This window comes from Ochotona curzoniae, unplaced genomic scaffold (genome assembly GCF_017591425.1).
Source record: "Ochotona curzoniae isolate NIBS_2020 unplaced genomic scaffold, NIBS_Ocur_1.0 contig_2469, whole genome shotgun sequence".
Taxonomy (NCBI): domain Eukaryota; kingdom Metazoa; phylum Chordata; class Mammalia; order Lagomorpha; family Ochotonidae; genus Ochotona; species Ochotona curzoniae.
Window position 1 is genome coordinate 1,473,485 of NW_024465471.1, and position 27,207 is coordinate 1,500,691.

Below are 27,207 nucleotides of genomic sequence, written 5' to 3' on the forward strand. Positions count from 1 at the left end.
GGTATTCAATCCATGTCTCCCATGTGAATACCGGGAAAATAACAATCAGCTGATTTTGAAAATCACTATTCTTAAAATCTCCCTCTCTGATATGCTAATTTTATTTTTCATATCACACATAAACATATATAAATTTAAATAATAACAATAAAAGGTAAAATTGTTTTAAAGTTTTAGATTGAAATATTTCTAAGGAATAATTTGGACACTGTGGCTTTACTTACATTGTCTATAACATCACACATCTATTTAGTTTGTACATTATGCCTTCTAGGAATTCAAGGAAAGAGCGAAGAATTTGATGCTTTCTAGGTCTCTCAATATTGCAATAGTTAACTATCAAAAAAGAAAGAAAATGAAGCAAAAATATAAAGATCTCTAAAATGCACACCAGACATATTGCTATGGCTAACTAGATACAGAAAACACATTTTTTTCATTAGAGTTGGAGAAAGGAAACCATTTCCCACATTATTAAATCCATAAACTTTTTCAATATGATGAAGATCTAAAAATAAAGATTATTTTTCATTTTTGAGCTGTCTTAACTGTTTTGTTTAGCTACACTTGCATAGGTATTTTCAATTTCTTTATCTTCAGGACATGTGTGGGTAAATTCTTCACGGGCATATGCATTGTGGAGATAGCGCCAGACTCCTGAGAATTCTGTTGGAATGTCAAAGTCACGGTATTTCTTGGCAGCAACCTAGGATTTTAGGGGAAGAAGAGGAAAAAGACATTGGGGATGAAAGACATCAGTAACATACATGCTTACTCTAAAGCCAAGGTCATTGAAGAGATCTCATCTACGCAAGTAGTACACAATAAATTTGATGATTCTTGGATTTACCATTTTAATACATTTCCCTACAAATGCAAGCAAACTTATATACTTGCCATCATGTTCATATTGATATCTTTAGGGAACAGGAACACAAAGAAAGAGCACATATTCCTTTCCCCACTAAGAGTATATTTCTTTATGTCTAGCAAAGAACACAGAGAGCAAGTTCTGTGTATGCCTTATTTAATAAGATTTATCACTTGCTATGATGGAAGGTTTTGTTCTAATTGTATTGTATTTTGATTTATTAAATTGTCTCAATAATTCTGTGAAATACATAAAATTGTTATTTTGTACACAAAACAGTAGAAAACTACACAACTCAGGAAAGAGACAACGTATTCAAAATGCATTAGGCTGTCAACTCCTGTACCTATACTTACTTTAATAATGTTCAGTTTGGGTAACAAGCTGCAGTCAGCCAGAGTCATCTGATTCCCATCCAGGAATAATCTTCTGGAAACTGTGAATTCCTCATCACTGTCTGGATCAATTTCATCCAAGAGTGGTGTGTTTAAGTAGTCATCAAGGCGCTTAAATTCTTTGAGCAGAGATTTTTCAAAATCTGAGGCAATTGAAGTCACAGGTTTACTTTTAAATGTTATTTCCTCAATATGCTTTTTATACTTTTAGACCTTGTACGCACATTACTTAATTAGCTCTTCAACTATCCACTGATGAAACAGAATCAGACGAAACCAGGAGTAAAAACATTGTGAATTCTTTTGGGGTGTGCATTGGTAGGAAAGTCAAAGAAAGATACAAAATATGTGTGTGATCCAATACTGAAAGTGGAATAGGAAACAAAGTTCTCATGACTTGGAGGATTCTACATCTGTACAATACTATTTATCAGACACAGGAAGTACCATGTGCTAAGAACCCTTAAAGATACATAATTCCGCAGTTAGTTAGCACCTGGCATGTCAATATTTTAATTGAGCTAAATTGGTAAATTATTGCATTGATTCTTGAGTTCTGAATCTTATAAACTTTAATGGAAGGGAATTTCAGAGTAAAGAACAAAGAATTAGTAACTTGTTCGCAATATGTTCTATATATCAGAAAAAAAAAATCCTGCTGAATGAGAGTGAGCAAGTGACAAAAAGATTTAAGGATATCTTACTTTTATTTGCCTCCTTCTGAGTATTCTTAATGTACGCAGAAAACTTGGCAAAGAGATTACAGCCCACATCAAAGGACTCCTTATACTTGGGACTCAGGTGAGGATACCTTAAAAAGAAACACAGGTGGACTACCATTTATGCAAAACACGACAGAGTCTAGATTTTTTTTGAAGATTTATTATCTACTTAGCTTGGAAGAGTTACAAGAGGGAGAGATCTTTGATCTGTGGATTCACTCCACAAATAGCCGCAAAATTAAAGTGGGCAGATCCAAAGCCAGGAGTTTATTCCAGGTCTCTTACATGTGTGTAGGCTCCCAAGGCTTTGGGCCATCCTCTGTTGATTCTTCAGGACACAAGCAGGGAGCTGGATGGGAAGTGGAACAGCTTGGAAATGAACCCACACCCATATGGGATTGTGGTGCTTGAAGCTGGAGGATTAGCCTATTATACCACCACATCAGCCCCAGAGACCAGGTGCTTTAAGTTGCACTATACTGAGAATGGAAATCTAAGAGAAATATGCTGGAAACTGAAGTTTCTCAGAAGTCTGCTAGCAGAAATACTTGATCATTTTCTGAATTTCATAATACTTAAATTTCTCAAGTTCAGTAGATAATCAGTTGTCTAGAATTCAAAGACCCTTTGCCTGTAGAAACGTTGTTTCATATGGTATTTAGGCTCCCTTAAAAGCCTATTTGGAAAAACATGTTTTAGTAATAAAATGCATGTTCAGAGAAAAATGTGAAAAACATGACTTCAAATATTGTAACTTACAAAATAAATGGAAGAGTAAAGAGGACAGAAATGATGGGAAAATATAGCCAAGTTATCACTCACTTAGTAATACAAACTCATTTATCATAACTTAGAAATAATGTGATAATATAATTCACTACAGTAATTAAGAAAATGCACATGATTACATATACAGAAAGTTGTGTTAGCAAAAACTCAGTACCTCACAGAAACATCTGCACTTCCATGCTTGCTGCAGCATTATTCACAAAGGGTGTGCTATGGAATCACCCTAACTGTCCATTGACATATGAATGGATAAAGAATTTATATGTATGCAATATGGTGTTAAAACTTTAAATAGACAAATACCCTGCTATTTGCAACAACACAGACAAGCCTTCCAAAGGACAGTATGGTAAATGAAACAAGCTAGACATGGAAGTAAAGATGCTGCACAGTCTCATTGCGTGTGGAATCTACAAGACTCAACTACATAGAAACAGAGACTAGAACAGTGATTATCAGGGGTGGTGATGCAGACAAAAGGGCACTAACTTACAGTTATGTGGGATGAATAAATCTAGAGCTATGTAAGCAATTTACACTGTGAAGACTATGGGTAATAATAGTGTTATACATTGAGAATTTGCTAAGAGTAGATATTTAGATGTTCTTACCACACACAAAAAAGGCAGCTGTGTGACCTGATGAGTAATGTCAACTTGATTGATTGTAGCAACTAGCTCACTATGTATATGTACAAAAGTCAGCATTTTTCTTGCTATAATGCCTGAGCCCAAACACCTTATAAGGAAAAGATTTATTTTAGCAGTCACTTTTGCATATGAAAGCTCTTTGACCTAGCTGATCACCACATTTGTTAAATATTTCATTATCACTTGAAAATGAAGTTTTTAAATCATTCTATTCAATACTTTATGAAAATCAATTAAATCCAGCTAAGATCTGCATTGCTACCATTTTTCTGCATTTTCTATCGGAAATATATATTAAAATCTCCTGATGTTATCATGGATCTTTTTGTCCTTTTAGTGCCTACAGATATTTACATTTTAATGGTGATCAGATTTAAGATTATGATTTTTTTCTACTGCCTAGGCTTCCTTGTATCTAGGCCAGTGTTACACTACTGGGAGAAAAGCAGCTACTATCTGGAGGTATTCTGCACCTAGTTAATGCCAAACTTGTGTTAACTGTATCAGTGTGAGGCATAGATTCCACCAGCATAGGTGTAGGATGAGAACCAGCATAGGTGTAGGATGGGCTGGGCTAGGTTTCTGCCCCCGCTGAGCCACACGTGAGCTGTGTCTGGGTGTGGACCAGCCTTGACTGGGTTGTAGCACCCAAGAATAACAACTGGAATGGGTGTGAGCCAGGCAGGAAAGGCCACTGCTCCTGCTAGGACAGAAGGTGGACTAAGTAGGGCTGGCTATGGACCCACCAGTGTGCGCAAGATCCCATGCATTGGGAGAGGTTCTGATGGAGGAACTTGGGTAACTCCTCTGTTGGAACTCCTCTGTTGGGACACAGTCCCTGCAGGTGACCGTGAGAACCAACAAAGGGAACAGCCCAGAACAGGCCAGGTTATAGTACCCATTGGCTTACCTTTGATTCAGGTCTGGGGCGAGCCAGGCTGGGCCAGTTCATATCATCTTCTGGCAGATCCAAGAACCAGAATGGGGTGTGGTCAAGCTGGATCAGGCCGCAATAGCAACCAGTTCACATTAGGGCTGGAACTGGAGGCTGGCTGGGCTGTACTAAGCTGTAGCCTTCACCAGTGTGAGCTGGAACAGGGAGGGCCAGGCCAGGCTTCAGCACCCACTGGCAAATGCCAACATGAGGCGGGACATGCCAGATTGGGCCTCAGAGCAAACCAGCACATGTGAAACCTGGGGAGGGGTGAGAACCCAGTAGGGGGGCTGCGAGGGGCTCCCCTGCTGAGCCACTACTGCTACTGGTGAATGTGAGAGCTGGGATCAGGGGCAGACCAGGCTGACCAGGGCTACAGCACCTGTTGGCCTGCATGTAAGCTGTATTGGGGGACAGCCAGGTTGGGCTGACTGTTTTCACTGGTGCATGCATAAGCCAGAGTGGGTGGGGGTTGGTGTGTCTTTGCTGCAGCATCAGCTGGCAGGTGCTGGCACTGAGGGGCAAATTCTGTCAAGCTAAACTGCAGAACCACCTGGAGAGTGCAAGATCCAGAAGTGAGAGTGGGGCCAGTAGGGAAACTGGTCACCTCTCCCTTGGATTGCCACTTTGACTGGTGAGCATGATAACCAGGGCTGGGGGCAGGTATGGCTAGACAGAGTAGCACCCACCAACATGAGTGTGGGCTGGATAGAGGAGCTGTTAGGGTTGAATTAGGCTTCAGTGTCCAATTACATGTATGGGCACTGAATGGATTGTGGGACAGACTGAACCAGTCTGGTGTATATACTGGCAAGCGTGGGAACCAGGGCAGGGAGTGGGCTTGGTGGGTGGTGGAATCTACACCTCATACTGATACAGCTGTAGCTCCCGCTGGTTTATGTGAATACTGAGTGTGTGGTGAGCAGGATTGGGCTGGGTTCCAACACCCATTGGTTTGTGTAGGAGATGGGGCTGGAGGCAGAACTGATTGAGCAGTTGCAACCACCAGTGTGTGATAGGCTGATGTGGGCGACAGTCTGTGCCAGACCTTGGCTCAAGTACACACAAGAATCAGGTCTGGGATCAACTCAAATGAGGTTTCTTTGGGGATTCCACAACTGAACCACTGGACTCAGAACTCCAACCATGTAGTAAATTGGAGATTCCATGGTCTGATCGTGGAATGCATGTGTCAGAGCTGGGCCTCCTCAGAGCTTAGACGGAGCAGTGGACAGCATATCCAGGTGCACATGGAGGATATGGCAGTCCATTGGAGCCTGTAGAGGACATCTGGTACCATAACAGATGACAGAGGACAGAACAAATGGATCAACTACCCCAGCCATGTGTTGGCAGTGAAAATTCAAGCAAATGGAGACTCTAAGATGGACTAAGTCAATCAGTGGATTCTGGAGAGTTTTCATCATGATTGGAGTGGCGAGATCAGCAATAATTCAGAAATGTTGAACTATCAAAACCACTGGAGCAGGTCCCTTAGAGCTTACCCCACATTGGGGACCCTGGGATGGCATCGGGTGGCTGTCCACCATCCCCGGGTACTGAAGCAGTTGTGAGACTGGATGTTGCATCTCCCCTTATTTCCCCACTTTCCCTAGATATAGGAGGACAAAAAAGAATGTGGAAACAATGGTCTCACTCACTTTTTTCTAACCCTTGACCTTCCCACCCTAATCAACTGTGTAAACATCATCAAAGATACAATAATTTTTTTTTTTTTAAGTTTAGATCCACTGGTTAACTCCCTAAGTGGCTGAAAAGGCAGGAGATGAGCTGATCTGCAGCCAGGAGCCAGGAGTTTCTTGTGGGTCTCCCATGTGGATGCAGGGTCTCAATGATTTGGGCCAGCCTTCCCTGCTTTCCCAGGCCATAAGCAAGGAGCTGAGTATAGGAAATGGAGCTGCTAGGTCATGAACCAGCACACATATGGGATCCCAGTGTGTGCAAGGTGAGGAGTTAGCTACTGAGTTATTGCATTGGGCCCTGCCAGATTTTTTAAGCTAATGTTTTCATTGTATATCTTTTTCCATTAAAAAAAATTTTTTTTTTTACATTTTCTGTGTTTTTAAGGCGATTCACTTATAAACAGCATATATTTGGTTTTTGGGTTTTGTATCCACTTCAATTATTTTAATCTTTTAACAGTTAATATTTAATTCATTATATCTACATTTGATGTGGTAACTTCCCTTTTTAAGGTTTTATCTGTTATCTTATTCTATACTTTTCTATTTGACCAGCTTTTTTACATTGGTCTTTGTGAATAATTTAAAAAATTTTTATTTTTGATGATGTTTACATAGTCTATCAGGGTTGGAAGGGTCAAGAGTCAGGGGATAGTGGTTGAGACCATTGTTTGCACATATTTTTTTTTTTTGTTCCTGCACTGGGGGGCAGGGATAGGATACAAGGGAGAAGCCGCACCCAACCTCCCCAGTTGCCTCAGTCACCCAATATCATCCCAGGGTCCCTGTTGAAGAGCATGTTCTGAAGGTTCTGCTCAAGTGGTTTTGATAGTTCTGAGATACTGTTAATATCACCATGGGATAATTTTTAAAAATATTTGTTTATTTGGAGGCTCAGCATGATGGCTCTGTGGCTAAATTCTCATCTTGCAAGTGCTGGGATTCGGTATGGGTGCTGGTTCATGTTCTACCTGCTCCACTTCCCACCCAGCTCCCTGCTTGTGGCCTGGGAAAGCAGTGGAGGACGGCCCAATGCCTTGGGACCCTGCACCCGCGTGGGAGACCCAGAACAAGCTCCTGAATCCTGGTTTTATATCAGCTCAGCTCTGGCCATTACAGCCACTTGGAGAGTGAACCAGCAGATGAAAAATCTCTGTCTTTCATTTTTTTTCTGAAAATATGCCTTTACAATAAAAATAAATGAATCTTTTTTTATTTTTTAAGATTTATTATTATTTTTTTTAATTGGAAAGGCGGATATACAGAGAGGAGAGACAGAGAGGAAAATCTTCCGTCCGATGATTCACTCCCCAAGTGAGCGCAACGGGCCAATCCTATGCCGATCCGAAGCCAGGAGCCTCTTCTGGGTCTCCCACGCGGGTGCAGGGTCCCAAAGCTTTGGGCCATCCTTGACTGCTTTCCCAGGCCACAGGCAGGGAGCTGGAAGGGAAGTGGGGCCGCCGGGATTAGAACCGGCGCCCATATGGGATCCCGGGCGTGCAAGGCGAGGACTTTAACCACTTGCGCCACCGCGCTGGGCCCAATGAATCTTTTTAAAAATAAAATTTATTTGATTTATTTGAAAGGATGAATAAGCACAGATATCAAAGAGAGATAGAGAGAGATTCTATCGATGGGTACACTTTCAAAATGTCTGCAACCTCCAGGGCTGGAATAGGCAGAAGCCAGGAGCCAAGAAATCTGTCCAGATTGCTCATGTGGGTGTCAGGGACTCAAGGACTTGGGCCATCTTTTATTGCCTTCCCAGGGGCATCACTGGGGAGCTGAAATGTAAGCCCAGACATGAACCAGTGCCCATATAGGATGGTAGCATTGCTGGTGATGGTTTTATCTGGCCCCCAAAGTTTTTATCTTTATGTCTGTTTTTTTTTTTTTTTTTTTTTGTCTCCGTTGTTTTACTGAATATATCAACTATAGTTACAGTTATATAAACATTCCTTTTAGTCATCTCCAATATCTGGATCACTTGCTAGTTTATTTTTTTGGCTTTTTCTCACTCTTATTTTTTCATCATTCAGTCTTGAAGAGGATCTTGAACTCCAGATGAGAAATGCATCCTTAACTGACCTTCCATTGTAGTTTTGTGAGATTTTGAACAGAGGACTCCATTAAGGCCTTGAAAGAAGTTGTCAGATAATATATGAGTATTGCTTTTAAGGCAAAGAAGTTGTGATACTTTATTACACAGCAGAAAATGCCTCTTTTATGCCTGGTTTTAAAGTTGTTTTTATCCCCTCACTCTTATCTCACTGCAGGATCCTTCTCCACTTACAGAACACAGAAAATTTTCTTTCTAGTTTAAAAATATGCTGTGTATTAAAAACTAATGTGAAACATATGTATCAATTTCATGTATTTGAAGTTGCAGTTGGGAGTTTATGCATGTGCATTGTGGCATTGTGTGATACGTAGATCCAGAAATTCTTGTACTTTTTAATTCATAAAAATCCTGAAAATGCAACAAATAGGTCAATATACCAGAATATCTTAAGTAAAGCAATATCCTGTAAAATGCTGTACCTTGGAGGGATCAGCGTCTGTTCTAAAAACTCTTCAATTTTAATGAAGTCTGTTTTCAATTCCTTGTTATACACCAAAAATGGAGGATTGGTACCTGGTGCTAAATCCTTAAGTTCTTCAGGTTTTCTATAATTATTAGAAAATAAGGAAAGTTAATCCTCTAGATAAAGTACACATTATACAAACATTGACATTGTATTGCTGTTTGTTGATATCTCAATCCATGGTGTTTTACATGTAATGATTTTTCTTACCTGGTCATGTCAACAGTAGTCACATTGAATTTAACTCCTTTAAGCCAGAGGATCATGAAAAGTCGTTGGCAAAAAGGACAGTTTCCAATACTTTCCCCATCACTACCAGCCTGTTAAGAAAAAGACAGGTCTCAGCTTATTCATTTATTCAACAAATATGTATTGAGTGCCTACTTGAAAATGAGCTAACTGCTGGAGACAAAATTAGAAATCTCAACATCATCATAGCCATAGAGGTCATCATCATGGCCATAGAGATGTAATGAATTAAAAAGCTCATTATACACAAAAGTACAAGTGTCCTGAGCACATAATATTTTAAATTTTGCATTATTAGAATTTATATAATTATCTCCCTATTGGTGGGTATTTAGAGTATCCCAAAACTTCTCACTCTAAATATTTTAACAACAAAGTTTTATGGGAATATAGCTTATTCTACCTCTGAAATTGTATTTTTAGCATCAATCATTAAAATAAAAATGCAAAGGAACCATTATATTGTGATGTAATAGGTTAAGCTTCTTCCTGCTATGTTAGGATCCCATATGGACTTAATTTGAGTCTTAACTGCTGCACTTCTAATCCAGATCTCCGCTAACGGCCTGGAAAAGCACAACATCTTTGTGTCTCTGCACCTACGTGAGAAAGCCTGATGAAGTTCTGGACTCCAGGCTTTGGGAGTTGCACTTATTTGGGGAATAAACCAGCAGATGAAAAGTCCATGTTTCCCTCCCTTCCTCCCCTCAACTCCTCTCTCTCTCTCTCTGTGCCTCTATCTTCCAAATAAATACAAACAAGTATTAAAATTGAGAGAGTATTGTGTAAAAAGTACACACATTTATTTTTTTCCCAATAGATTCCCGTATTCTTTCTGGAAACTATCTTTCCATATTCCATTGATTACCTTCTTTCTTTCTTTTGTGAATTATTTGCTCTTGGCTTTTTTCCTTACGAGTTAAGAAAAGTATTCTTGAATGTGTATATTGCTTTTGGCAGTATTGACATCTTGATGATATTGATTTTGCCTATCCAGGAGCATGGGATGTTTCTCCACCTTTTGAAGTCCTCCTCAATTTCTTTCTTAAGCTTACTGTAGTTTTCTTCAAAGAGGTCTCCTACGTTTTTGGTGAGGTTGATTCCTAGGTACCTCATACTCTTCTATGTTAGTTTGAATGGTATTATGTTGGTAAGATCTTTTTCCATCTTGGGGCTGTTTGCATACAATATGACTGTGGTTTTTTGTTCATTTATTTTGTACCCTGTCACTCTATCAAACTCTTGCATAAGTTCTAGCCACAATCCCAATCAAAGTACCCAAAACATTCTTCATAGAACTCGAAAAAATGATACAAAGATTCATCTGGAAACACAAAAAACCACGAATAGCCAGAAACATCCTGAAGAATAGGCAGTTAACAGGGGGAATCACAGTTCCAGACCTATGGACATACTACAGAGCAGTGGTCATCAAAACAGCTTGGTATTGGCACAGGGATAGAGAGGAGGACCAATGGAACAGAATAGAAACAACAGATGGGAACCCACACAGATACAACCAAATAATCTTTGACAAAAAAAAAAAAAAAAAACAGACAACAACCCATACAAATGGGAAGGTCTCTTCAACAAATGCTGTTGGGACAACTGGCTGATAGCCTGCAGAAACCAGAAGATAGACCCGCACCTCTCACCATACACTAAGATCAAATCTAAACAGATAAAAGACCTAAACCTACACCCAGAAACCTTCAGACTTCTGGAAGAAAATGTAGGAAACACTCTGCAAGAGCTAGGTGTAGGCCCTGACTTTCTAAATAAAACACAAAAAGCAATAGCAATCAAGACCAAAATAAACAAATGGGACTATATCAAACTAAAAAGCTTCTGCACAGCAAGGGAAACAATCAACAACGTAAAAAAACAACCCACAGAATGGGAGAAGATCTTTGCACACTACATAGGGGATAGGAGGCTAATCTCCAGAATATACAAAGATCTCCAGAGAAACCAAAACACCAAAACAAACAAACCACTCAAAAAATGGTTACTGGAAATGGGCAGACATTTCATAAAGGAACAAACCCAAATGGCAAAAAACCATATGAAAAAATGCTCAAGTTCCCTAGCAATAAGGGAAATCCAAATTAAGACATCAATGCGAAGGTGGGTCTCAGGACGGGGCGTCTCATGCCTGGATCCCGGACAGCCACCATGTGCACATGGTGAGCTGTTCCCGGGCCTGCGGGGCTCCGGGGGCTGCTTCCTTCGGGGTGAGTAGACCCCGGGGGGGGGGGAGGTCTCTGGGACTGGACAGGTCCAGGACCTACCCGCCGCCTTCACTGGGCGGTGAATGGGATTTGGGAGGGGCGCGACCTTGGGCCTGGGAATTTAAACCTCCAGCAGCCTCCTGGCAGCTGATGGGTCTCAGGACGGGGCGTCTCATGCCTGGATCTCAGACAGCCACCATGTGCATGTGGTGAGCTGTTCCTGGGCAGCCAGTGCGCCATTTGCTGCCAAGCTCCGCCTGCTGGCCGCCCGGCTGGGGAGCTCTGAGGATTTGGTTCTTTGAGTTGCGGCTTAATTAGCTCCAGGTTGAATCCATTGTGCTTCTTGGTCCTGAAACAGGCAGTAACTCTTCCTTTGCAAAATTTGTAATCACTAATAATGCTGAGCACCAAATACCAGTCCATGCAGAAGATATAGCTTGGGGCTTGTCCTGCAAAAGTAGGTCCAACAGCTGGCCAATGTGTCAACTGGTAATGGAACAGAGTAGATCAGGCATGACTGAGCAAACCTTAGCCCACAAGTAAAACTAGAAACCAGTAGGGAGCAGAGGTCATGCCGAGCTAGGCACTTGTACCTACTGGTCTGCGGGAGCCAGGGACACTAAGCCACAGTGTCTAAGGCAGAGGTCGGGACAGGTGAGGGGCTGTGCCAAGCTGAGTCAGAGCATCCACTGGCAGGCAAGTGATCTATGGCTGGGAACAGGCCCAGTTGGGGAGCAAAGGGGACAACCCTAGCTGGACTGAGGTTCCCACCAAGAGGCGCGTGGCCTTGAAGGGGGGCTGCGTTCTGATCTGGAAACAGTTGTAGTCTTCCTTGGCACAAGTGTGGACTGGATTGGATGCACCGAACCAGGCTGGATCCCGACTTCCCCTGGTGTTCTGGAGGACCAGGGCAGATGTGGGATGGACTAGGCAGGGTCTCAAACCCCTACTGAGCCATGTGTGAGCCATACGTGGGTATGGACAAACCATGGCTGGACTGGAACATCCAACAGCAAGAACCAGATTGGGTGGAAGGCCAGTCAAGAAAAGCCACAGTTCCTGCTATGACAGGAGGTGGACTGAGCAGGGCTGGCTCATGGACCCACTGGTATGTGTGAAACCTGGCATTGGGAGAGGTTCTGATGGAGGAGCCTGGGCAACTCCTCTGGCAGGACACAGACCAGGCAGGTAAGCGCAAGAAACATGATAGGAAACAGCCCAGAAAAGGCCATGGAAAGCTACACACTGGCATACACTTGGCAGACGTGGGGGCAAGACCAGGCTGAATCTGTCCACGTCATCCACTGGCAAATCCAGGCACCAGTGTGGGTCGACCCAGGGTCAGTCGCAACAAAGACTAGTGCACAATATGGAATGCCGAGGTGAGGTTGCCTGTACTGGAAGGGACCGCAGCACCCAACCAGCCTGAGAACAAGAAAGGAAGTGGGCAGAGCCGGCAGGGGAATAAGGGAGGGTTCCTTTGCAGGACAGCTACTTCCACAGGAGAGCATAGGCTGGGATGGGGGCAGACCAGACTAGGCAGAGCTACCACACCTGTGCACCTCATGTGGACTAGATCAGGGAAAAGCCGGAGACGAGCTGGGCAGATTATTCCTACTGGTGCAAACAAAATTAAAGTGGGCGAGGGTTGTTTGGACTTAGCCACAGCATCAGCTGGAATCTGGGAGTGGGAGAGGCCTGGGAGGGAAATAGTGGGTTCATCTCTCTTGGGTTACCACTTCCACGGGAGGACATAAAACTAAGATAGCGGCTGGGGTGGAATGGGGTGTGGGACAGACTGGATTACTGCTACACTTACTGGCAAACCAGGGTAGGGGGTGGGCCTGGTGGGGGTTATTGTGGGTCGCTCCAACTAGGCTGCAGCTCCCACTGGTTTATGTGGGGGCCAATTATGTGCTGGGCAGAACCAGGCTGGACTGCAACACCCATTGGTTCCAGTGGAAGTCAGGAGTGAAAACAGAACCAACCCAGCAAGTGCAACCACCAGCTGATTGGGGCGATGGACGGTGCCAGGCCCTGTACTTGTTAGCACATACAAGAAGTTTCTTTGGAGATCTTCCTAATCTAAATGCTGGACTCAGAACCCTAACGAAGAAAAGAGAGAAGACAGAACAGGTCAACCAACCATCTCAGCTATGATGGACTATGTCAATCAGTGGATTTTTCAAAGACCTCATAGTGCTTGGAGTGGCAAGATTGACAGCGATCTATAACTGTTGCAATATCAAAACCACTTGAGCAAGAACCTCAGAGCATGCCCTACATCTGGGACCTGGGGAGGGTGGGAAATTGGGTGGGCCTTCTCCCTTAATACCCCCCTTTTAAACATGAAGGTAACAATATAGAAAACATACTAGTCTTATCCACTTTCCTGTAGCCCTTGAACCTTCTTACCCTAATTAACTATGTAAAGATTGTCAAAACAAAATTTTATATATTAAAAAAAAAAGACATCAATGTGGTACCACCTAACACCAGTAAGAATGGCTCATATAAAAAAAACTGCCAACAACACTTGCTGGCGAGGTTGAGGAGAAAAGGAAACCCTTCTCCAATGCTGGTGGGGCTGCAGGTTGGTGCAGCCCGTATGGAAATCAGTATGGAGAACACTCAAACAACTGAAAATCAGCATACCATATGATCCAGCAATAGCACTCCTAGGAATATATCCAAAACACCTGTTACACGAGAAACCAACATGCACCCCCATGTTCATAGCAGCACAATCAATAATTGCAAAAGTTTGGAAGCAATTGAAATGCCTATCAACAGAAGATTGGATAAGAAAGCTATGGTTTATTTATTCCATGGAATACTACTCAGCTATTAAAAAAAAACAAAATGCAGTTCTTTGTGGCCAAATGGGCCCAACTGGAAACCGGTATGCTAAGGGAAATGAGTCAATCCCAAAAGGTCAGATACCACATGTTTGCCTTAATTTAAGTTGAAATGCTGTCAATTTGTAAAAGGGTACCTGTGAAATGCAGTATTACATTGTTAATTAATCCCATAATGTTGGAAACTGTTGTTGATGTTATGTTATGGCATTTAATTGGTCGGAACGACAATTTGCCAGCTATGTCTCCAGACCAGAGTTAGTCTCCTCAAGAAACTGTTGAATTCAGCTGGGAAACAAGATACTGGACACTATGCAAGGCACATGCTTGCATTGAAAGAAACAAGAGTAGATTTGAACTGTAATACTGCAATAAGGTGGAGCAATCCACCATTGGGGGAGGGCAAGGAGAGGGGAAGGGGGAACATCAGAGCCTATGAAATATTGTTATAAAAATAAATGCAATAAAAAAGAACGAAAAATATTCTTTTAAAAGGATTTGTCTATTTTTATTGGAAAGGCAAATTTACAGAGAGAAGAGAAAGACCTTCTACCAAGTGGCTCACCCCACAAATGGATGCAATAGCCAGAGTAGAGCTGATCCAAAGGCAGGATCCAGGAGCTTTTTCTGGGTCTCCCATGCAGGTGCAAGGTCCCAAGGCCTTAGGATGTCTCTACTGCTTTCCCAGGCCAGAGTTGGATTGGAAGTGGAGCAGCTGGGATAGGAACTGATGCTCATATGGGATCTCAGTACTTGCAAGGTAAGGACTTTAGCCATTGAGCCATCATACTTGGTGCAGAAAAATTATTATTATGCTAACAATATTAGTTTATGCTAATACGTGTAATTTAAAGGTATGTCTTATGAAAATTTAAACTTGCATAAAATCATCTTCTTTCCTTTGCAGTATGATTTTTCTGATATGGTTAAATACATCATGATAAAAAATTATTATTTTCTTATTTTCTTATTTTGTTTTGCTAAGAAAGTGTTCTGTTGTGTGTGTTTTTTTAAGATTTATTATGTTTATTTGCCAGGGAGAGTGTCAGTGACAGGGAGCTATGAATGAGAGATAGAGAGAGAAATGTTGTTCATGCACTGGTTCATTCTGCAAACGGACTCAATGGCCAAATCAAAGCCAGGAGCCTGGTAACACTTATGTGTCTCCCACATGCTTGGCCCATCTTCTGCTGCATTCTTGGGTGCATTCTCAGAGAGCAGCTAGGACTTGAACTGGCATTCTGGCAGGGCAAGTTGGACTTGCAAGTGGTGGCTTAACCTGCTGCACTTTAATGCTAGCTTCTCCTAGTCTATTTTCTTCTAGCATTTTTATACTTTCATTTTAAATTAAATTTTTGTCTATTTGGAAATTGTTTTGTATAAGAGGTACATTGTATAAGAGGTACCTTGGCTTCTATTATAGTTAATAGCTACCTTATGCCATTCACTTGAAAATTTAAAATTGGAGAGGGAACAGAAATGGAACAACATCTTATGTTCATGGAGTAGATTTAATAGTGCTAAGATGTGAAAACAACACAAAGTCATCTACAGATTCAATGCAATCCCTATAAAAATTTTGGGAATATTTTTCAGAGAACTAGGAAAAATAACTAAAATTTTGGTAGAACTGCAAGAAACTCTGAATAATCACATGAATTCTGGAAAAAAAATGAACAAAGTGGTTATAACCAGAAACTAGGAATAAAAGTTGAGATAGAGGGATGGGGAAAGGCTGATTAATGGGCACTAGCTTATAGTCAGACAGGAGTAAGAAGCTCTGAGGTTCAGAGAATCAAGATGGCAGAGCAGGGTGAAGATATGATTAAACAGATGAAGATCCATAGCCAAAGTGAAGCAGAGAGGACACATTCCAGAATATAGAAGAGGACGGACTGATGGCACCAGGGTACCTGGAGACTGACGGATACAGGGGAGCAGCAGACACAACAATGTGGTGCTGCAGGAACCTGTTATCCAAGTGGCAGTCAGTGAGCAGCGATCTGAGATCCACCAGTGGCTGGAGCTCCACCAGCAACCAGGTGGGAAGGGCTGTTCACCAGGAGATCCAGAGGTGAATCCAGGCAAAGAACTGCCCATCCTGCTGGTTTGATTGATTCGACCAGGAGTAGAGACAGAGCAGCAGATCCCAAACAGACAATGTGGGAACAGGGTGGATTTCAAAGCCCAGACCTCCACCAGAGCTGCATCAGGTACCATTTTGTGTAGGAAGGCAAAGGCTATGGGACAGGCCCATTCATGCACTAAGCTAGGAGCAAACTCATTTCAGACTCAGTGAATTGCAACAATGTGGCATCCTATAGGTTCCTCCAAAAATAGGTCTGAGTAGCCCTGAGACTTCATAGCCAGCAGATCCGGAACTCTAGTAGTGGCACATCAAGCACCACTTTGTACAGTGTGGCAAAGGCTTTGAGACTGCAGGGACAGCAGTGTGCTGCACATGAGCTAAGCTGGGAGTGAACTCATTGAGCTCAGTGTATTGCACTGGTCCCACATCAAAAATAATACTGACTTTGCCATCTTACAACTCAAAATAGAGGTCTGAGTGGCTCTCAGACTTAATGGCCATCAGGTTTTGGCAAGATCAGCACCACCAACAACCTAGCTATTTAGGACTCCTGGATGTCTCCCTAATCCTGGGACCTGCATGGACTGGAAGTATGAGAAAGGTTATACAAACAGTGCAACCCCAAGCACAGGATTCCAGGAGGTGAAAAGTGGTGAGTCAGGAGTTGGGTTCGTGCTGGAAGTCTAACATAAGAGCCCAGACCTGAAACTCTCTGGAGGGAGTGGCACAAAAGATTGCAAACAAACAACCATGTACCAACCACAATAAGTAAAATCAAATTGCAGACCTGTGGGTGACACAGCTTAGAAACCTGCCCTAAGGAGAAGACTGCTAACCAGAAGTACAATGACCAAGAGCAAAAGAAGAGACAAAGGCACCATGAATATTGCCGAAGACTCCCCTGCAAAGGGCAAAACCATTTGCCAACCTAAGAGTTAATTGAGGAAGACATTGAGAATATGGGGGATACAGAATTCAAAACACTTCTTATAAAGCTTATCAACAACAAGAAGCACATACAAGCGTGCAAGGAATTTAAGGAGTATGTCACACAGGAAACAGCAACACTTAAACAAAATCAAGCTGAATTATTATTGGAAATGAAGGATGCAGTAGAGCAAATTAAAAATTCAGTGAAAAGTCTCAATAATAGAATGAAAGAGGCAGAAGAAAGAATCTCAAAATTAGATGATATTTTTTGTCACCATGGGGAAACAATCAAAAAGGAATTGGAGCTGGAATCAGACCAAAAAATAATATTCTAGAATTAAGAGACACTATTAAAATGCCAAATGTAAGAGTTGCAGAAGTTCTAGAAAACACAAAAAGAGAAGCTGGGTTTAAAAATATATTTAATGAAATAATAAAAGAAAAGTTCCCTAATCTGAAGAAAGAATTGGGAAACAGAATACAGGAAGGGCCCAGAACTCCCAACAGGATTGACCAAAAGTGATCTTTACCATGACACGTGATAATCAAGCTCTCTTCTATCAAACATTAAAAAAAATACGATCCTTTAATGTGCTTTGAAAAAAAAATGACATATAGAGGAATGACAGTTAAATTTGCAGTTGACCTCTCATAGGAAACTCCAATGACCAGAAGAGAATGGAGTGACATATTCCAGATTCTAAAAGAAAATAAAAATTGTTGGCCCAGGATAACGTAGCCAGCAGAGCTTTCCTTTGTCTTTGAAAATGAAATAAAATTCTTCCACAGTAAAGAAAAGTCACAAGAATATGCCTCTTCCAAACCTGCCCTACAAATGATACTTCAAGATGTTCTCTTGACAGAGAAGAGGAATAGCATCCACCAAAACCAAAGGCAAATGTGAAGAACATCCCAGTGAAATAAAAACTGAAGACTAAATCAAACAATGAACAACCCATTGTTAAAATGACAGGACCAAATTATCACCTACTCATATTAATCCTGAGTATAAATGGCTTTAAACCGTCAAAAACCCATGCATCTGTTGCCTACAGGAGACACATCTTACCAACAAGGATCAGTTGAAACTATATTTCATGCGTTTTGATGTTTTGTTTTGAGTTTCATTTCTTCAAAACTGTTTTTTTTCTCATATGAAATTCTTCACTGAGTCGTGGGTCATATTGTAGCATCATTTTCTCCAAGAGCATTTTTTACTTTCTTTTACATTTCTTCAGTGACACATTATTCATTCAATAGCATGTTATTTAACTTCATGGCATTATTGTAAGTTTCTTTTTTTCTTCCTGTTGTTGATTTTGTATTGTACTTTTCATTTAAGGGGATGTACAGTAGCTGTGAAGTGGAGACTAACATGCAGATATGCGGTTACAATGTAGTATGCACTTCTGCTTCCAGACAAAGATGGACTTACAATGGAACTGTTTACTATATCTTGACAATAGGATGCTGGACTCTCTAACATTGACTATGCCCGCAATTATGGACTTATGGCTGTGTATGAAGAACTATACTGTGGTAATAATATAGGAGAAATCAGTAGGGGGCAGGGAATTTAGGGAGGGAGGTTAGGGAAATCCCAGGATCTATGGAACTGTATCATAAAATTATAATAATAAACAGAAAAAAGAAGTTCTGAGGTTCTATTGTATATTATATAAATACTATAATATCTCTAGTTTACTATAGATAACATACACTTGTCTTTAAGGAAAAATAGAAGAAACTATTTTGCCTATTTTCACTATAAATATTAAATATTTCAGATACTTACCCTGATTTTACATTACGCATGAATCCAAACATCACATTGTACCCTATAAATATGTATCATGTTTATGTTTTGAATATTTTTGAAAATAAAAAATCTTTTTCCTATATTTTGAATACAGCACACTTTTCTGCTTTAAAGTTTTACATATGTTGTACTTATTTTTCACCTCTATTCTTTATTCATGCACCAAATTGATAGAAATTCACTTACCAAATACTTACTTTCAAGCATATACCAGGCATTATTATAAGATCAAATATTGTGATAAAAATATTCTCCCTAATTATGTTTAAGACATTTAAAAATTCTTTATTTTTCATGATTATAGTTCCTTAGACTCAGGGATTTCCCTTTCCACGCTCCCTCAATCCCTTTCCATTCCTGTTTTCCCCTGTGTTGTAATAAGTTTAGTCCCTCAACAATAGTCACAAGTCCATCATTCTGCTATTTACGTGTTTTGTGACATTGTAGATACAGATAGACAATGACATAAAGTCCAGCATTCTAGTGTCAAGATATATTAACACTTTAATTGGGAGTCAATCTTTTTTATAAGATTTATTTATTTTTATTGGAAAGTCAGATATACAGAGAGGAGGAGAGACAGAGAGGATGATCTTCTATCCACTGATTCACTCCCCAAGTGACCGCAGTGGCTGTAGCTGCACTGATCTGAAGCCAGGAGCCAGGAACTTCTTCCGGATCTCCCACGCTGGTGCAAGGTCCCAAGGCTTTGGGCCATCCTTGACTGCTTTCCCAGGCCACAAGCAAGGAGCTGGATGGGAAGCAGGGCAGCTGGTACAGGAACTGGCACCTATATAACAGGATCCCGGCGTGTGCAAGGCGAGGACTTTAGCCACTAGGCTATGGCGCCAGCCAGGCCTGGGAGGCAATCTTTTATTCAGAAGTAGAGATTCATACTTCAATGTATCTCTACTTCATGGTATACTTGCCTCATTATATAGATCCTGTACACACACACATACACACACATGCTTAGCAACATATCTATTGATCTTGTATTTTACAGGAAGGTTACCTTATATCACAGAGAACGTATAAAAGATCATATGGTCATTGAAATAGCTTTGTTTTAAATAGAGATAGTTTTTGAAAGAAGGAAGCAAGCTTTATCAGTGTGCCACAGGAAAACCCAGAAAATTCTCTGTGAGGTCTGTCAGGGAAGGCCTGTCCTGATGACACAACATTCAAATTGAGTTCAAGGGCAAGTAAAGCTACATTGCAATCTGCATCTCTACTCCCATATGAAAGAGGAATCCCCAATGAAATAATTAAATATACCTTGACAATATAATACTAGATTCGTTATCTTTGTCTATACCTAAAATTCCACTATGCACTTAAATAGCAAGATGTTAAACTTGTAATTGCTACTAAAGAAACATACTACTATAATAATATGGAGGGAAATAATGGGAGAGTAGGGAGGGAGGAAAGGGACAGCAAAGGGGAATCCCTACACATAGAGGTCGATCTTCTGCCCTCTGGTTCACTCCCTAAATGGCCACTTGTCTGAAGCCAGGAGCCAGGAGTTTCTTCTGGGTATCCCATGTAGGTGCAGAGGCTCAAGCACTTGCACTATTCCTCTACGGCTTTCCCAAGAGCATTGGCAGGGAGCTGGATCAGAAGTAGAGTAGGCGGGACTTGAATTGGTGGCCATATGTATGTTAGCAGTGATTTTACCCACTATGCTTCCGTTTCATCCCAGTAAGTGACTCAAAAAAATTACTCTTTAAAAAATCCTAGATAGCTTTCCTTTAAAGTCAAGTTTCTTTTCATTTACATAAACTTCTTGTTTAAAAGGCTAAAAACTATTGTGTATCCATATGATGGAATAATTCAGCAACATAAAGAATAAGCTACTTATACACACAACATAGATGATTCTCAAAATAATTATGAGTTAAGACAGAAACAAAGGGTCCATACTGTTTGATTTCATCTACAGAGCATGCAAATCAATTTATCCTGGTGGAAAGCAGACCAGTTGTTGCCTATCGGTAGGGAGTAAGGTGTTGGCTGGGAAGATTGACTGCAAAGACACAGACTTCTTTTTTTTAGATTTATTTATTTTTATTGGAAAGGCAGATATTCAGAGAGGAGCACACAGAGAGGAAGATCTTCATTCTGTCGATTCACTCCCCAAGTGACTGCAATAGCCAGAGCTGAGCCAATCCAAAGCCCAGAGCTTCTTTTGGGTCTCCCATGCAGGTGCAGGGTCCCAAGGCTTTGGGCCGTCCTCCACTGCTTTCCCAGGCCACAGGCAGGAAGCTGGATGGGAAGTGGAGCTGCCAGGACACATGCTGGCACACATATGGGATCCAGATGCATGCAATGTGCAGTCTTCAGCCACTAGGCTACCATGCCGGGTCCATAAACATCCCTTTTAACACTGCATTTGGTGTGCCCTCTAAGTTTACGATATGTAATATTGCCCTCTCCATTCATTTCTAGTTTTTTTTTTTTACTTCTCCTTTCACTTTTCCTATGAACTAGTGTTCATCAGGAGCATGTATTCAGTCTCCATGTAAAGACAAACTTTTAGGAGCAATAGAAATATATATTTGGATCAAGAATAGTGGTTACATGTGTATTACATTCATTGGAAGTCATTGAACTGCATACATAGTATAGATATATTTTCTCTTATACAAACTATACATTTATAAAGTGTGCCAAGATACAAAATGCAAAAAGCAGAATGTAAAACTATAAGGACATAATATTATACAGATATTACAGACATTGAAATGATGAAGTTGAGGGTATGATCATGCGAAGGGTGTACTTAAGAGATGATGGAGAGCAATGTCCTCGGAAGAGAGAAAAAATGAAGGATCTCAGATGTCAGAGGATTGAAAAATCGTCATTGTAGATATGAAAATGATTAAGAATTATTGTAGAAGTACTGAAGAAGATAAAAAATAATCCTAAAAAAAAAAAAGGACGGTGACCTAGGGGTTTGGAAGTATACTATAATAAGGGTGAGTGGGTAGCTAGTCTGATGTTATGAAACACACTTTAATCCTCCTCTGGGAGTGGAAGGTAAAATAATTTGGAAGCAGCAGTGATGGGCAAGGCTACTTAAAGGACACCCACCTCAACTTCAGGCTTAATAAGAGGAATGTGAAAGGAAAGGCAGCTACTTCTTGAGAGGATTACAGTTGTCGTAGTGCTCACGTGAAAGATATAGGCTTTTGAACATTGTTTTCAAGTTTCTTTTCATCTACAATAAAAAGAGGAGAGGGAGAAAGAAAGAGAGAAATAGAGACTGGTTCCCATTGAGTAAGACTGGCTAACTCATTAAATGGGATCCACAGCCGAAGGTGCAGCGGCCCGAGCACTTAAGCTATCATCTGCTGCTTCCCAGGATGCATTAGCAAGAAGCTGGATCCGAAGCAGAGGTGCTAGAGGTTTAACCAGGTGCTGCAGTATGGGATAGGGGACTGCCAGGCAGCATTTTGACTCAGTGTCACAAGATCCAAACTAGATCTAGGTTTTTAGATGCTTCAGTCTTGATATATATTACACTGAATTTCAATCCCTTGTCTTTACTTCATGAACCAACCAACTTTTTCTTTGGGTATCCCAGTCTTGTGATTACACTGCCTTCTCCATGGAATTGTTAAAACTTTAACTCCCTTTGGGGTGATACCTGCAGTTCACTCCTTTCGGGGATAATTAGTCCATGTTCTCATTATGATTTTAGTGCCTTTCTAAGAGGGTATAAGAGAGCTCTCTTTTGTCACAATATGAATATACAAGAAAACAGTCTTAGGCAAATCAAGAACTCTATCATGTTGGCATCTTGCTCTTGGACTTCTAACTCCAAGAATTGTTTTTAAATGTGTTTCAATCATCCAAACTATTCCATCTGTAATATTTCATACTGGCAGCCCAGTTTTCAGGTGGCCACTTAATTGCCCAAGCCGGAAAATTGGAAATCATCCTTCTGCTTTACTCCCAACATCAACACTGACACGAATTCTTGTCAATTTTCCCAAGTAAGTTTATTTATCTCCTTTGAAGTAGTTCTTATTTTCCTTGTTCCTGGATTTAACATTTATTTGGTGCTTAGCATCTGTCGGACACTACCCAGCTTCTGAAGTCCAAGTTGTTGGCATGTCTCATGTCTTTAACCAAGTTTGTCCTCTTTGCCTCAGTCACTTAGTTACTAATCATTAATCTGTAGCCTGTTAAGCATAGTTCCACTTACAATAACTCTCTTGTACTGTTTGTAGCAACATTAAGGCTCCAGAAACGTTGGCAATAGTTTCAGTTTTTTGACAAATATGAGAGACAAACTGTCTGTCATAGTGAGTGTAACAGAGGAAATGATTTTTATTGTTCCTCTTTTATGATGTCAGAGAATGAATAGAGATGAGAGGAGCCAACCAATCTTGGCAGCTGCATTTCCTTTGTAATAGAATTCAGACTGAGGATCCAATCAGAACTGGGTTTTAAGTGGAAACATGATTACAGTGGGAGGCAGGAAGAAGAATAAATCTGGTAACTGATATAACAGGAAGGGTGGACCCACTTGGCAAAAGGAGAGTCAAAACAATGAGGTTTGAGGAAATGCAATACTTTTACAGGAAAACGGAAAGGTGTGTATGTGTGTGTGTGTATTTGCTGTTGTTGTTTATGTTGCCGATTTAAAGTATTAACACAACATTTGCTACTCTAATCGACAATTTTACTTAGCTTTTAAGTATCTTTGGCTGGCAAAGAAAGCATGTGGTAATTCACCAAAGCAACTTTTTCTCTTTGCATTTTTGATAACATAAAGAAAGCGACAGTAGTTAACATTTGACATTTATTATGTTACCAGCCACTGTCCTTTATAAATTTATTTCACTTAATCCTTCCAGTGAGGATTGGGCTATTATCCTTGTTTACTGTTGAGTACATTGAGGCTCAACTAATCAGGAATTAATGAAATACATACTCTTCACACTTAGAAAATCTGAGACTATACACACAGCTTTCTTCCATGCAATACTTGTGCTGGATTTTAGAAATCAGTCTTTATGACAGTATTCATGACAGTCCTGGCACAATTTGAAAATGGTCTGAACATTCAGAGATTACTAACTCTTCCCATTTCTATCACATTAAAAAAAATCACTATCTACTTCAAAGTCAGAGTTATATAGAGAGATCTTCAGATGGCCACAACCACCAGGGCAGGGCCAGGCTAAAGCCAGGAGACAGGAAGCGAGAGCTTCATCCATGTGGGTGTCAGGGACCCAAACATTTGGGCCATCTTCTGCTACTTTTTCCAAGCCTTTAGCAGTGAGTTGGATAAGAAATGGAAAAACCTGAACAACAATTGGCAAATCTCATTCAGATGGGATACTGGAATTGTATGGAACAGCTTTACCTGCTATGCTGTAATGTGGGCCTGTCCCCACACCTTTTAGAAAGCTATGGTACAAATGCTATATTCTGTAATTTTATGGGTGAAAACATTCCACTTAAAAATGAAAATAAGCCACCAAGATGAGTCTGAATTCAGATAAAATAAATTTATTTATAAAATTCCTTGTTCTTAGTTCCTGTATATAAATCTTATTTAAATAATTCAAAACCTAAAGGCAATATTCTCACTGCCTGCAAGGAACACATAGCTAATGTGTTATAGATTCTAATTGCGACAAGAAAGTGATTGATTAATGTCTTGTAAGGACCTGATCAGCAGTATGGAGAAGTTGGGACAGAGTTTTAAAATTGTACTCACAGATAGTTGGTGAAAGAAGACTTATTTAGCCTTACATTGATACAAAGATATTACATTGTCTATACTGTATAAATGTGGTATCACTGGGAAAGAACAATTCTCCAAAAACGTAGTCATTAGCATTTTTCAAACTTCTTAACCTCTATGCTCCTTCCCAAATATTCCATGAAATTTCTAGAAATCTGTGAAACGCACATGAAAGCAAAGCAAAACAGATGATACTCATTGTTGTTCTAGAAAATTTATAATTTTTGTCAATGTAATTAGATAAGTTTTCATCTAAAGCATTTCACCTGATAAAATTCTGGAAAATTCTGTCCAAAACACTTTTTCCAATGGAAAAGAATTGTGTAAGATTAGACATAGGTATTTTGAAGAATTGAAATTGTAACTTTGCCATTCAGTAGCTATATACACTTGGACAATGCTATTGAATGACTCTTTGCTTTGCTTCTTGTGCCCACAAAAATCAGTAGTAAATCACTTAGCATAGTGCCTACGTAGATTAATTAATAAATTATCAGTTACATTCAGCTGAAAATTACTATTTACTTCAGCATTTGCTCATCTAATGTGTGTTTTGTTAACTTCTTCTGCTGAGATTCCCATAAAAAATGTGAAATCTATGACGATCAATGCCGACAAATAATTTTAGATGTCTGATTTAATTTAATGAGCTATCTAGATGAAAGTGATACGTTAGTTATTCTATGAAGAAATGTTACCTCTGGAATAGGTAGGTGCAAAAGACTAGTTAGGAAATTAAGGTTCATTTATGTCCTAATATGTGAACAGTCATATACTTTCTACAATCCAGACACATGATCCAGTAAACACTTATTTGGATTGCATTGTGATGCAAAAATACAGTGATCTCTTTCTTATAATTTTGAAAACACAGGTTGTTGTCATTATAAAAAGATTACATTGACCAAGAAGTTGTAGGAATTTCCTTATTTTATGTTTTTCTAAGCCATTAAAAAGTTATATATTTGAGAGGCAAGTTACTCAAACTTTACTATTTTGTTAACTTATCTAGGAATGATGAAGAAAATATTGTAATATTGTAATAACAAAAATTGCAACAAAATAGTAATAGCTACTACCGTCTCCACTACTGATTATGATATTGCTATTATGAAGCTGATGTTAGGGTAGATGAGGTAATATATTTTAAATGTTTAGGAAAGAACAAGGCAGTAGGAAAAAAGCTTTAATGTAAGCAGGGAGTTAGGAAATATTTCATTTCTAACTGTAATAATAATACATAAAAATTGTTTTTTGATTAATCAGCCAATATGGAAACACATGTTTCTTATTCCTGTTTTAGGGACTTTCCAAAGTGCTTTTCTGAAAATTTGAGACATGTTAAAAAAAACCCGTAAAACTGACCAAAAAGAGGAAGCACAGCATTCTAAAATGCCTCCTCACATAATAGGCATATAGATTCTTGGATTTTTTTTGTGCCCAGTGTCCATGTTACCCTGCTGTGAGATTTTCCCTTTGTGGGAGAATTTTAGAAAATTCTGTGTGGCCTGTGTGGGAGTAGGTTTGCTGGCCATTCTTTGGCCCTATCCTCCATCTTCAATTCTTCCAAACTTTATCTCATACAAGTTCTGAGAACTGGAATCCCACAACGATCATTTCGTCAGGCTACTCCATTGTATAGCTGGACAAAGGAATGGAGGGCTGGAGGGAAGAAGCAATTTTTCTAAGCTCATACAGCAATCCAATAAAATTACAGTTTAGTCATCTTTCCACAATATCACCTTGATTTTTGAAGCTGAAATATGCTTTTCTATTGTTATCTGACAGTGTCAAACACCAAAGCATTCTTCTAGGATGCTTGTTAGGAAAATAATTACAAAGTTCTTTCCTACCTCGAGCACAAATGTTGAGGTTTTTTTTTTAAGGATCTGAGGGCCAATGCCAAGAAATAATATACTCTACATAGCAGTATTATTGATAGATGAAAAACTTACCTTTACAAAAAGCTCAATTTCAGGGTCTTCATGAAGGTTGGGACTCAAGCCTGCCATCTTTCTCTTTATTGTCAGTTGTCAACTCCCTGCTTCCTGCAGAGGCCACTTTACTTGTGAACTCTTCTTCCAAAGTTTCAAGTAATGTTGATGCTTTAAGAAGAGAATCAAATTTCATGTGGGCTGCCTCAGACCAATGATGAATCTCTCCTTGCAATAGGTGAAAAGAAAATTCTAGATGCTTAAGAGCAGCTCTTGAATTTGTTTTCCTTCTTCCTCTTAACCTAACATTTGAAACAAGGAGGAGCTAAAGGGGTGTGTGTAAACTGGTTGGCTAGAAGGATGGGACTATTTCCAGATAGGTTTTAATGCCATGACTCAGCAGAGGAGAAACACACACACACACGCGCGCGATTATATATCAGCCACACCAGATGTTTTCTGGTGGCTGTGTTTGAGTCCTGGGCTTCATGCCCAGAAAAGGGTCTCTTTACCGTTATTCCTGTATCTGACAATTCTTCCAGGAATGGATTTAGAAATGACTTGGTTTTTTATCCTCGAAAAGGATGTTTATCAATTATTCTGTCTAAAAGACAATTAAAAATGATGTTTCATGAAATGCCTCCTGCTCCAATTCTGCTGTTGACACAACCAGAATTCTATTCT

General features: G+C 40.1%; 1 protein-coding gene across 2 annotated transcripts; it reads right to left on the reverse strand.

Annotated features, from left to right (window-relative positions):
* Positions 1-253: 253 nt before the first annotated feature.
* Positions 254-26,840, reverse strand: CLIC2 (chloride intracellular channel 2). Of its 2 annotated transcripts, XM_040974663.1 has the most exons (6): positions 26,545-26,839; positions 8,860-8,969; positions 8,606-8,731; positions 1,971-2,077; positions 1,228-1,409; positions 254-706 (listed from the first exon to the last, which is right to left on the reverse strand). In XM_040974663.1, exons 1-6 carry the CDS (start codon positions 26,599-26,601, stop codon positions 545-547), a joined length of 744 nt encoding a protein of 247 aa, XP_040830597.1. In that variant the 5' UTR covers positions 26,602-26,839; the 3' UTR covers positions 254-544. The 2 variants fall into 2 exon arrangements, with proteins under 2 accessions (XP_040830597.1, XP_040830598.1); XM_040974664.1 differs by lacking the exon at positions 8,606-8,731 and having other exon boundaries at positions 26,545-26,840.
* Between the last annotated feature and the right edge of the window lie 367 nt (positions 26,841-27,207).

What these genes read in the sequence shown, in the direction of transcription:
- CLIC2 (XM_040974663.1), bottom strand. Translation starts at nt 26,601, where the DNA reads ATGGCAGGCTTGAGTCCCAACCTTCATGAAGACCCTGAAATTGAGCTT. An exon ending in ACTACTGTTGACATGACCAG is followed by an intron (nt 8,732 to 8,859) that starts GTAAGAAAAATC and finishes TAATAATTATAG; the next exon opens with AAAACCTGAAGAACTTAAGG. An exon ending in TCAGAAGGAGGCAAATAAAA is followed by an intron (nt 1,410 to 1,970) that starts GTAAGATATCCT and finishes CAATTGCCTCAG; the next exon opens with ATTTTGAAAAATCTCTGCTC.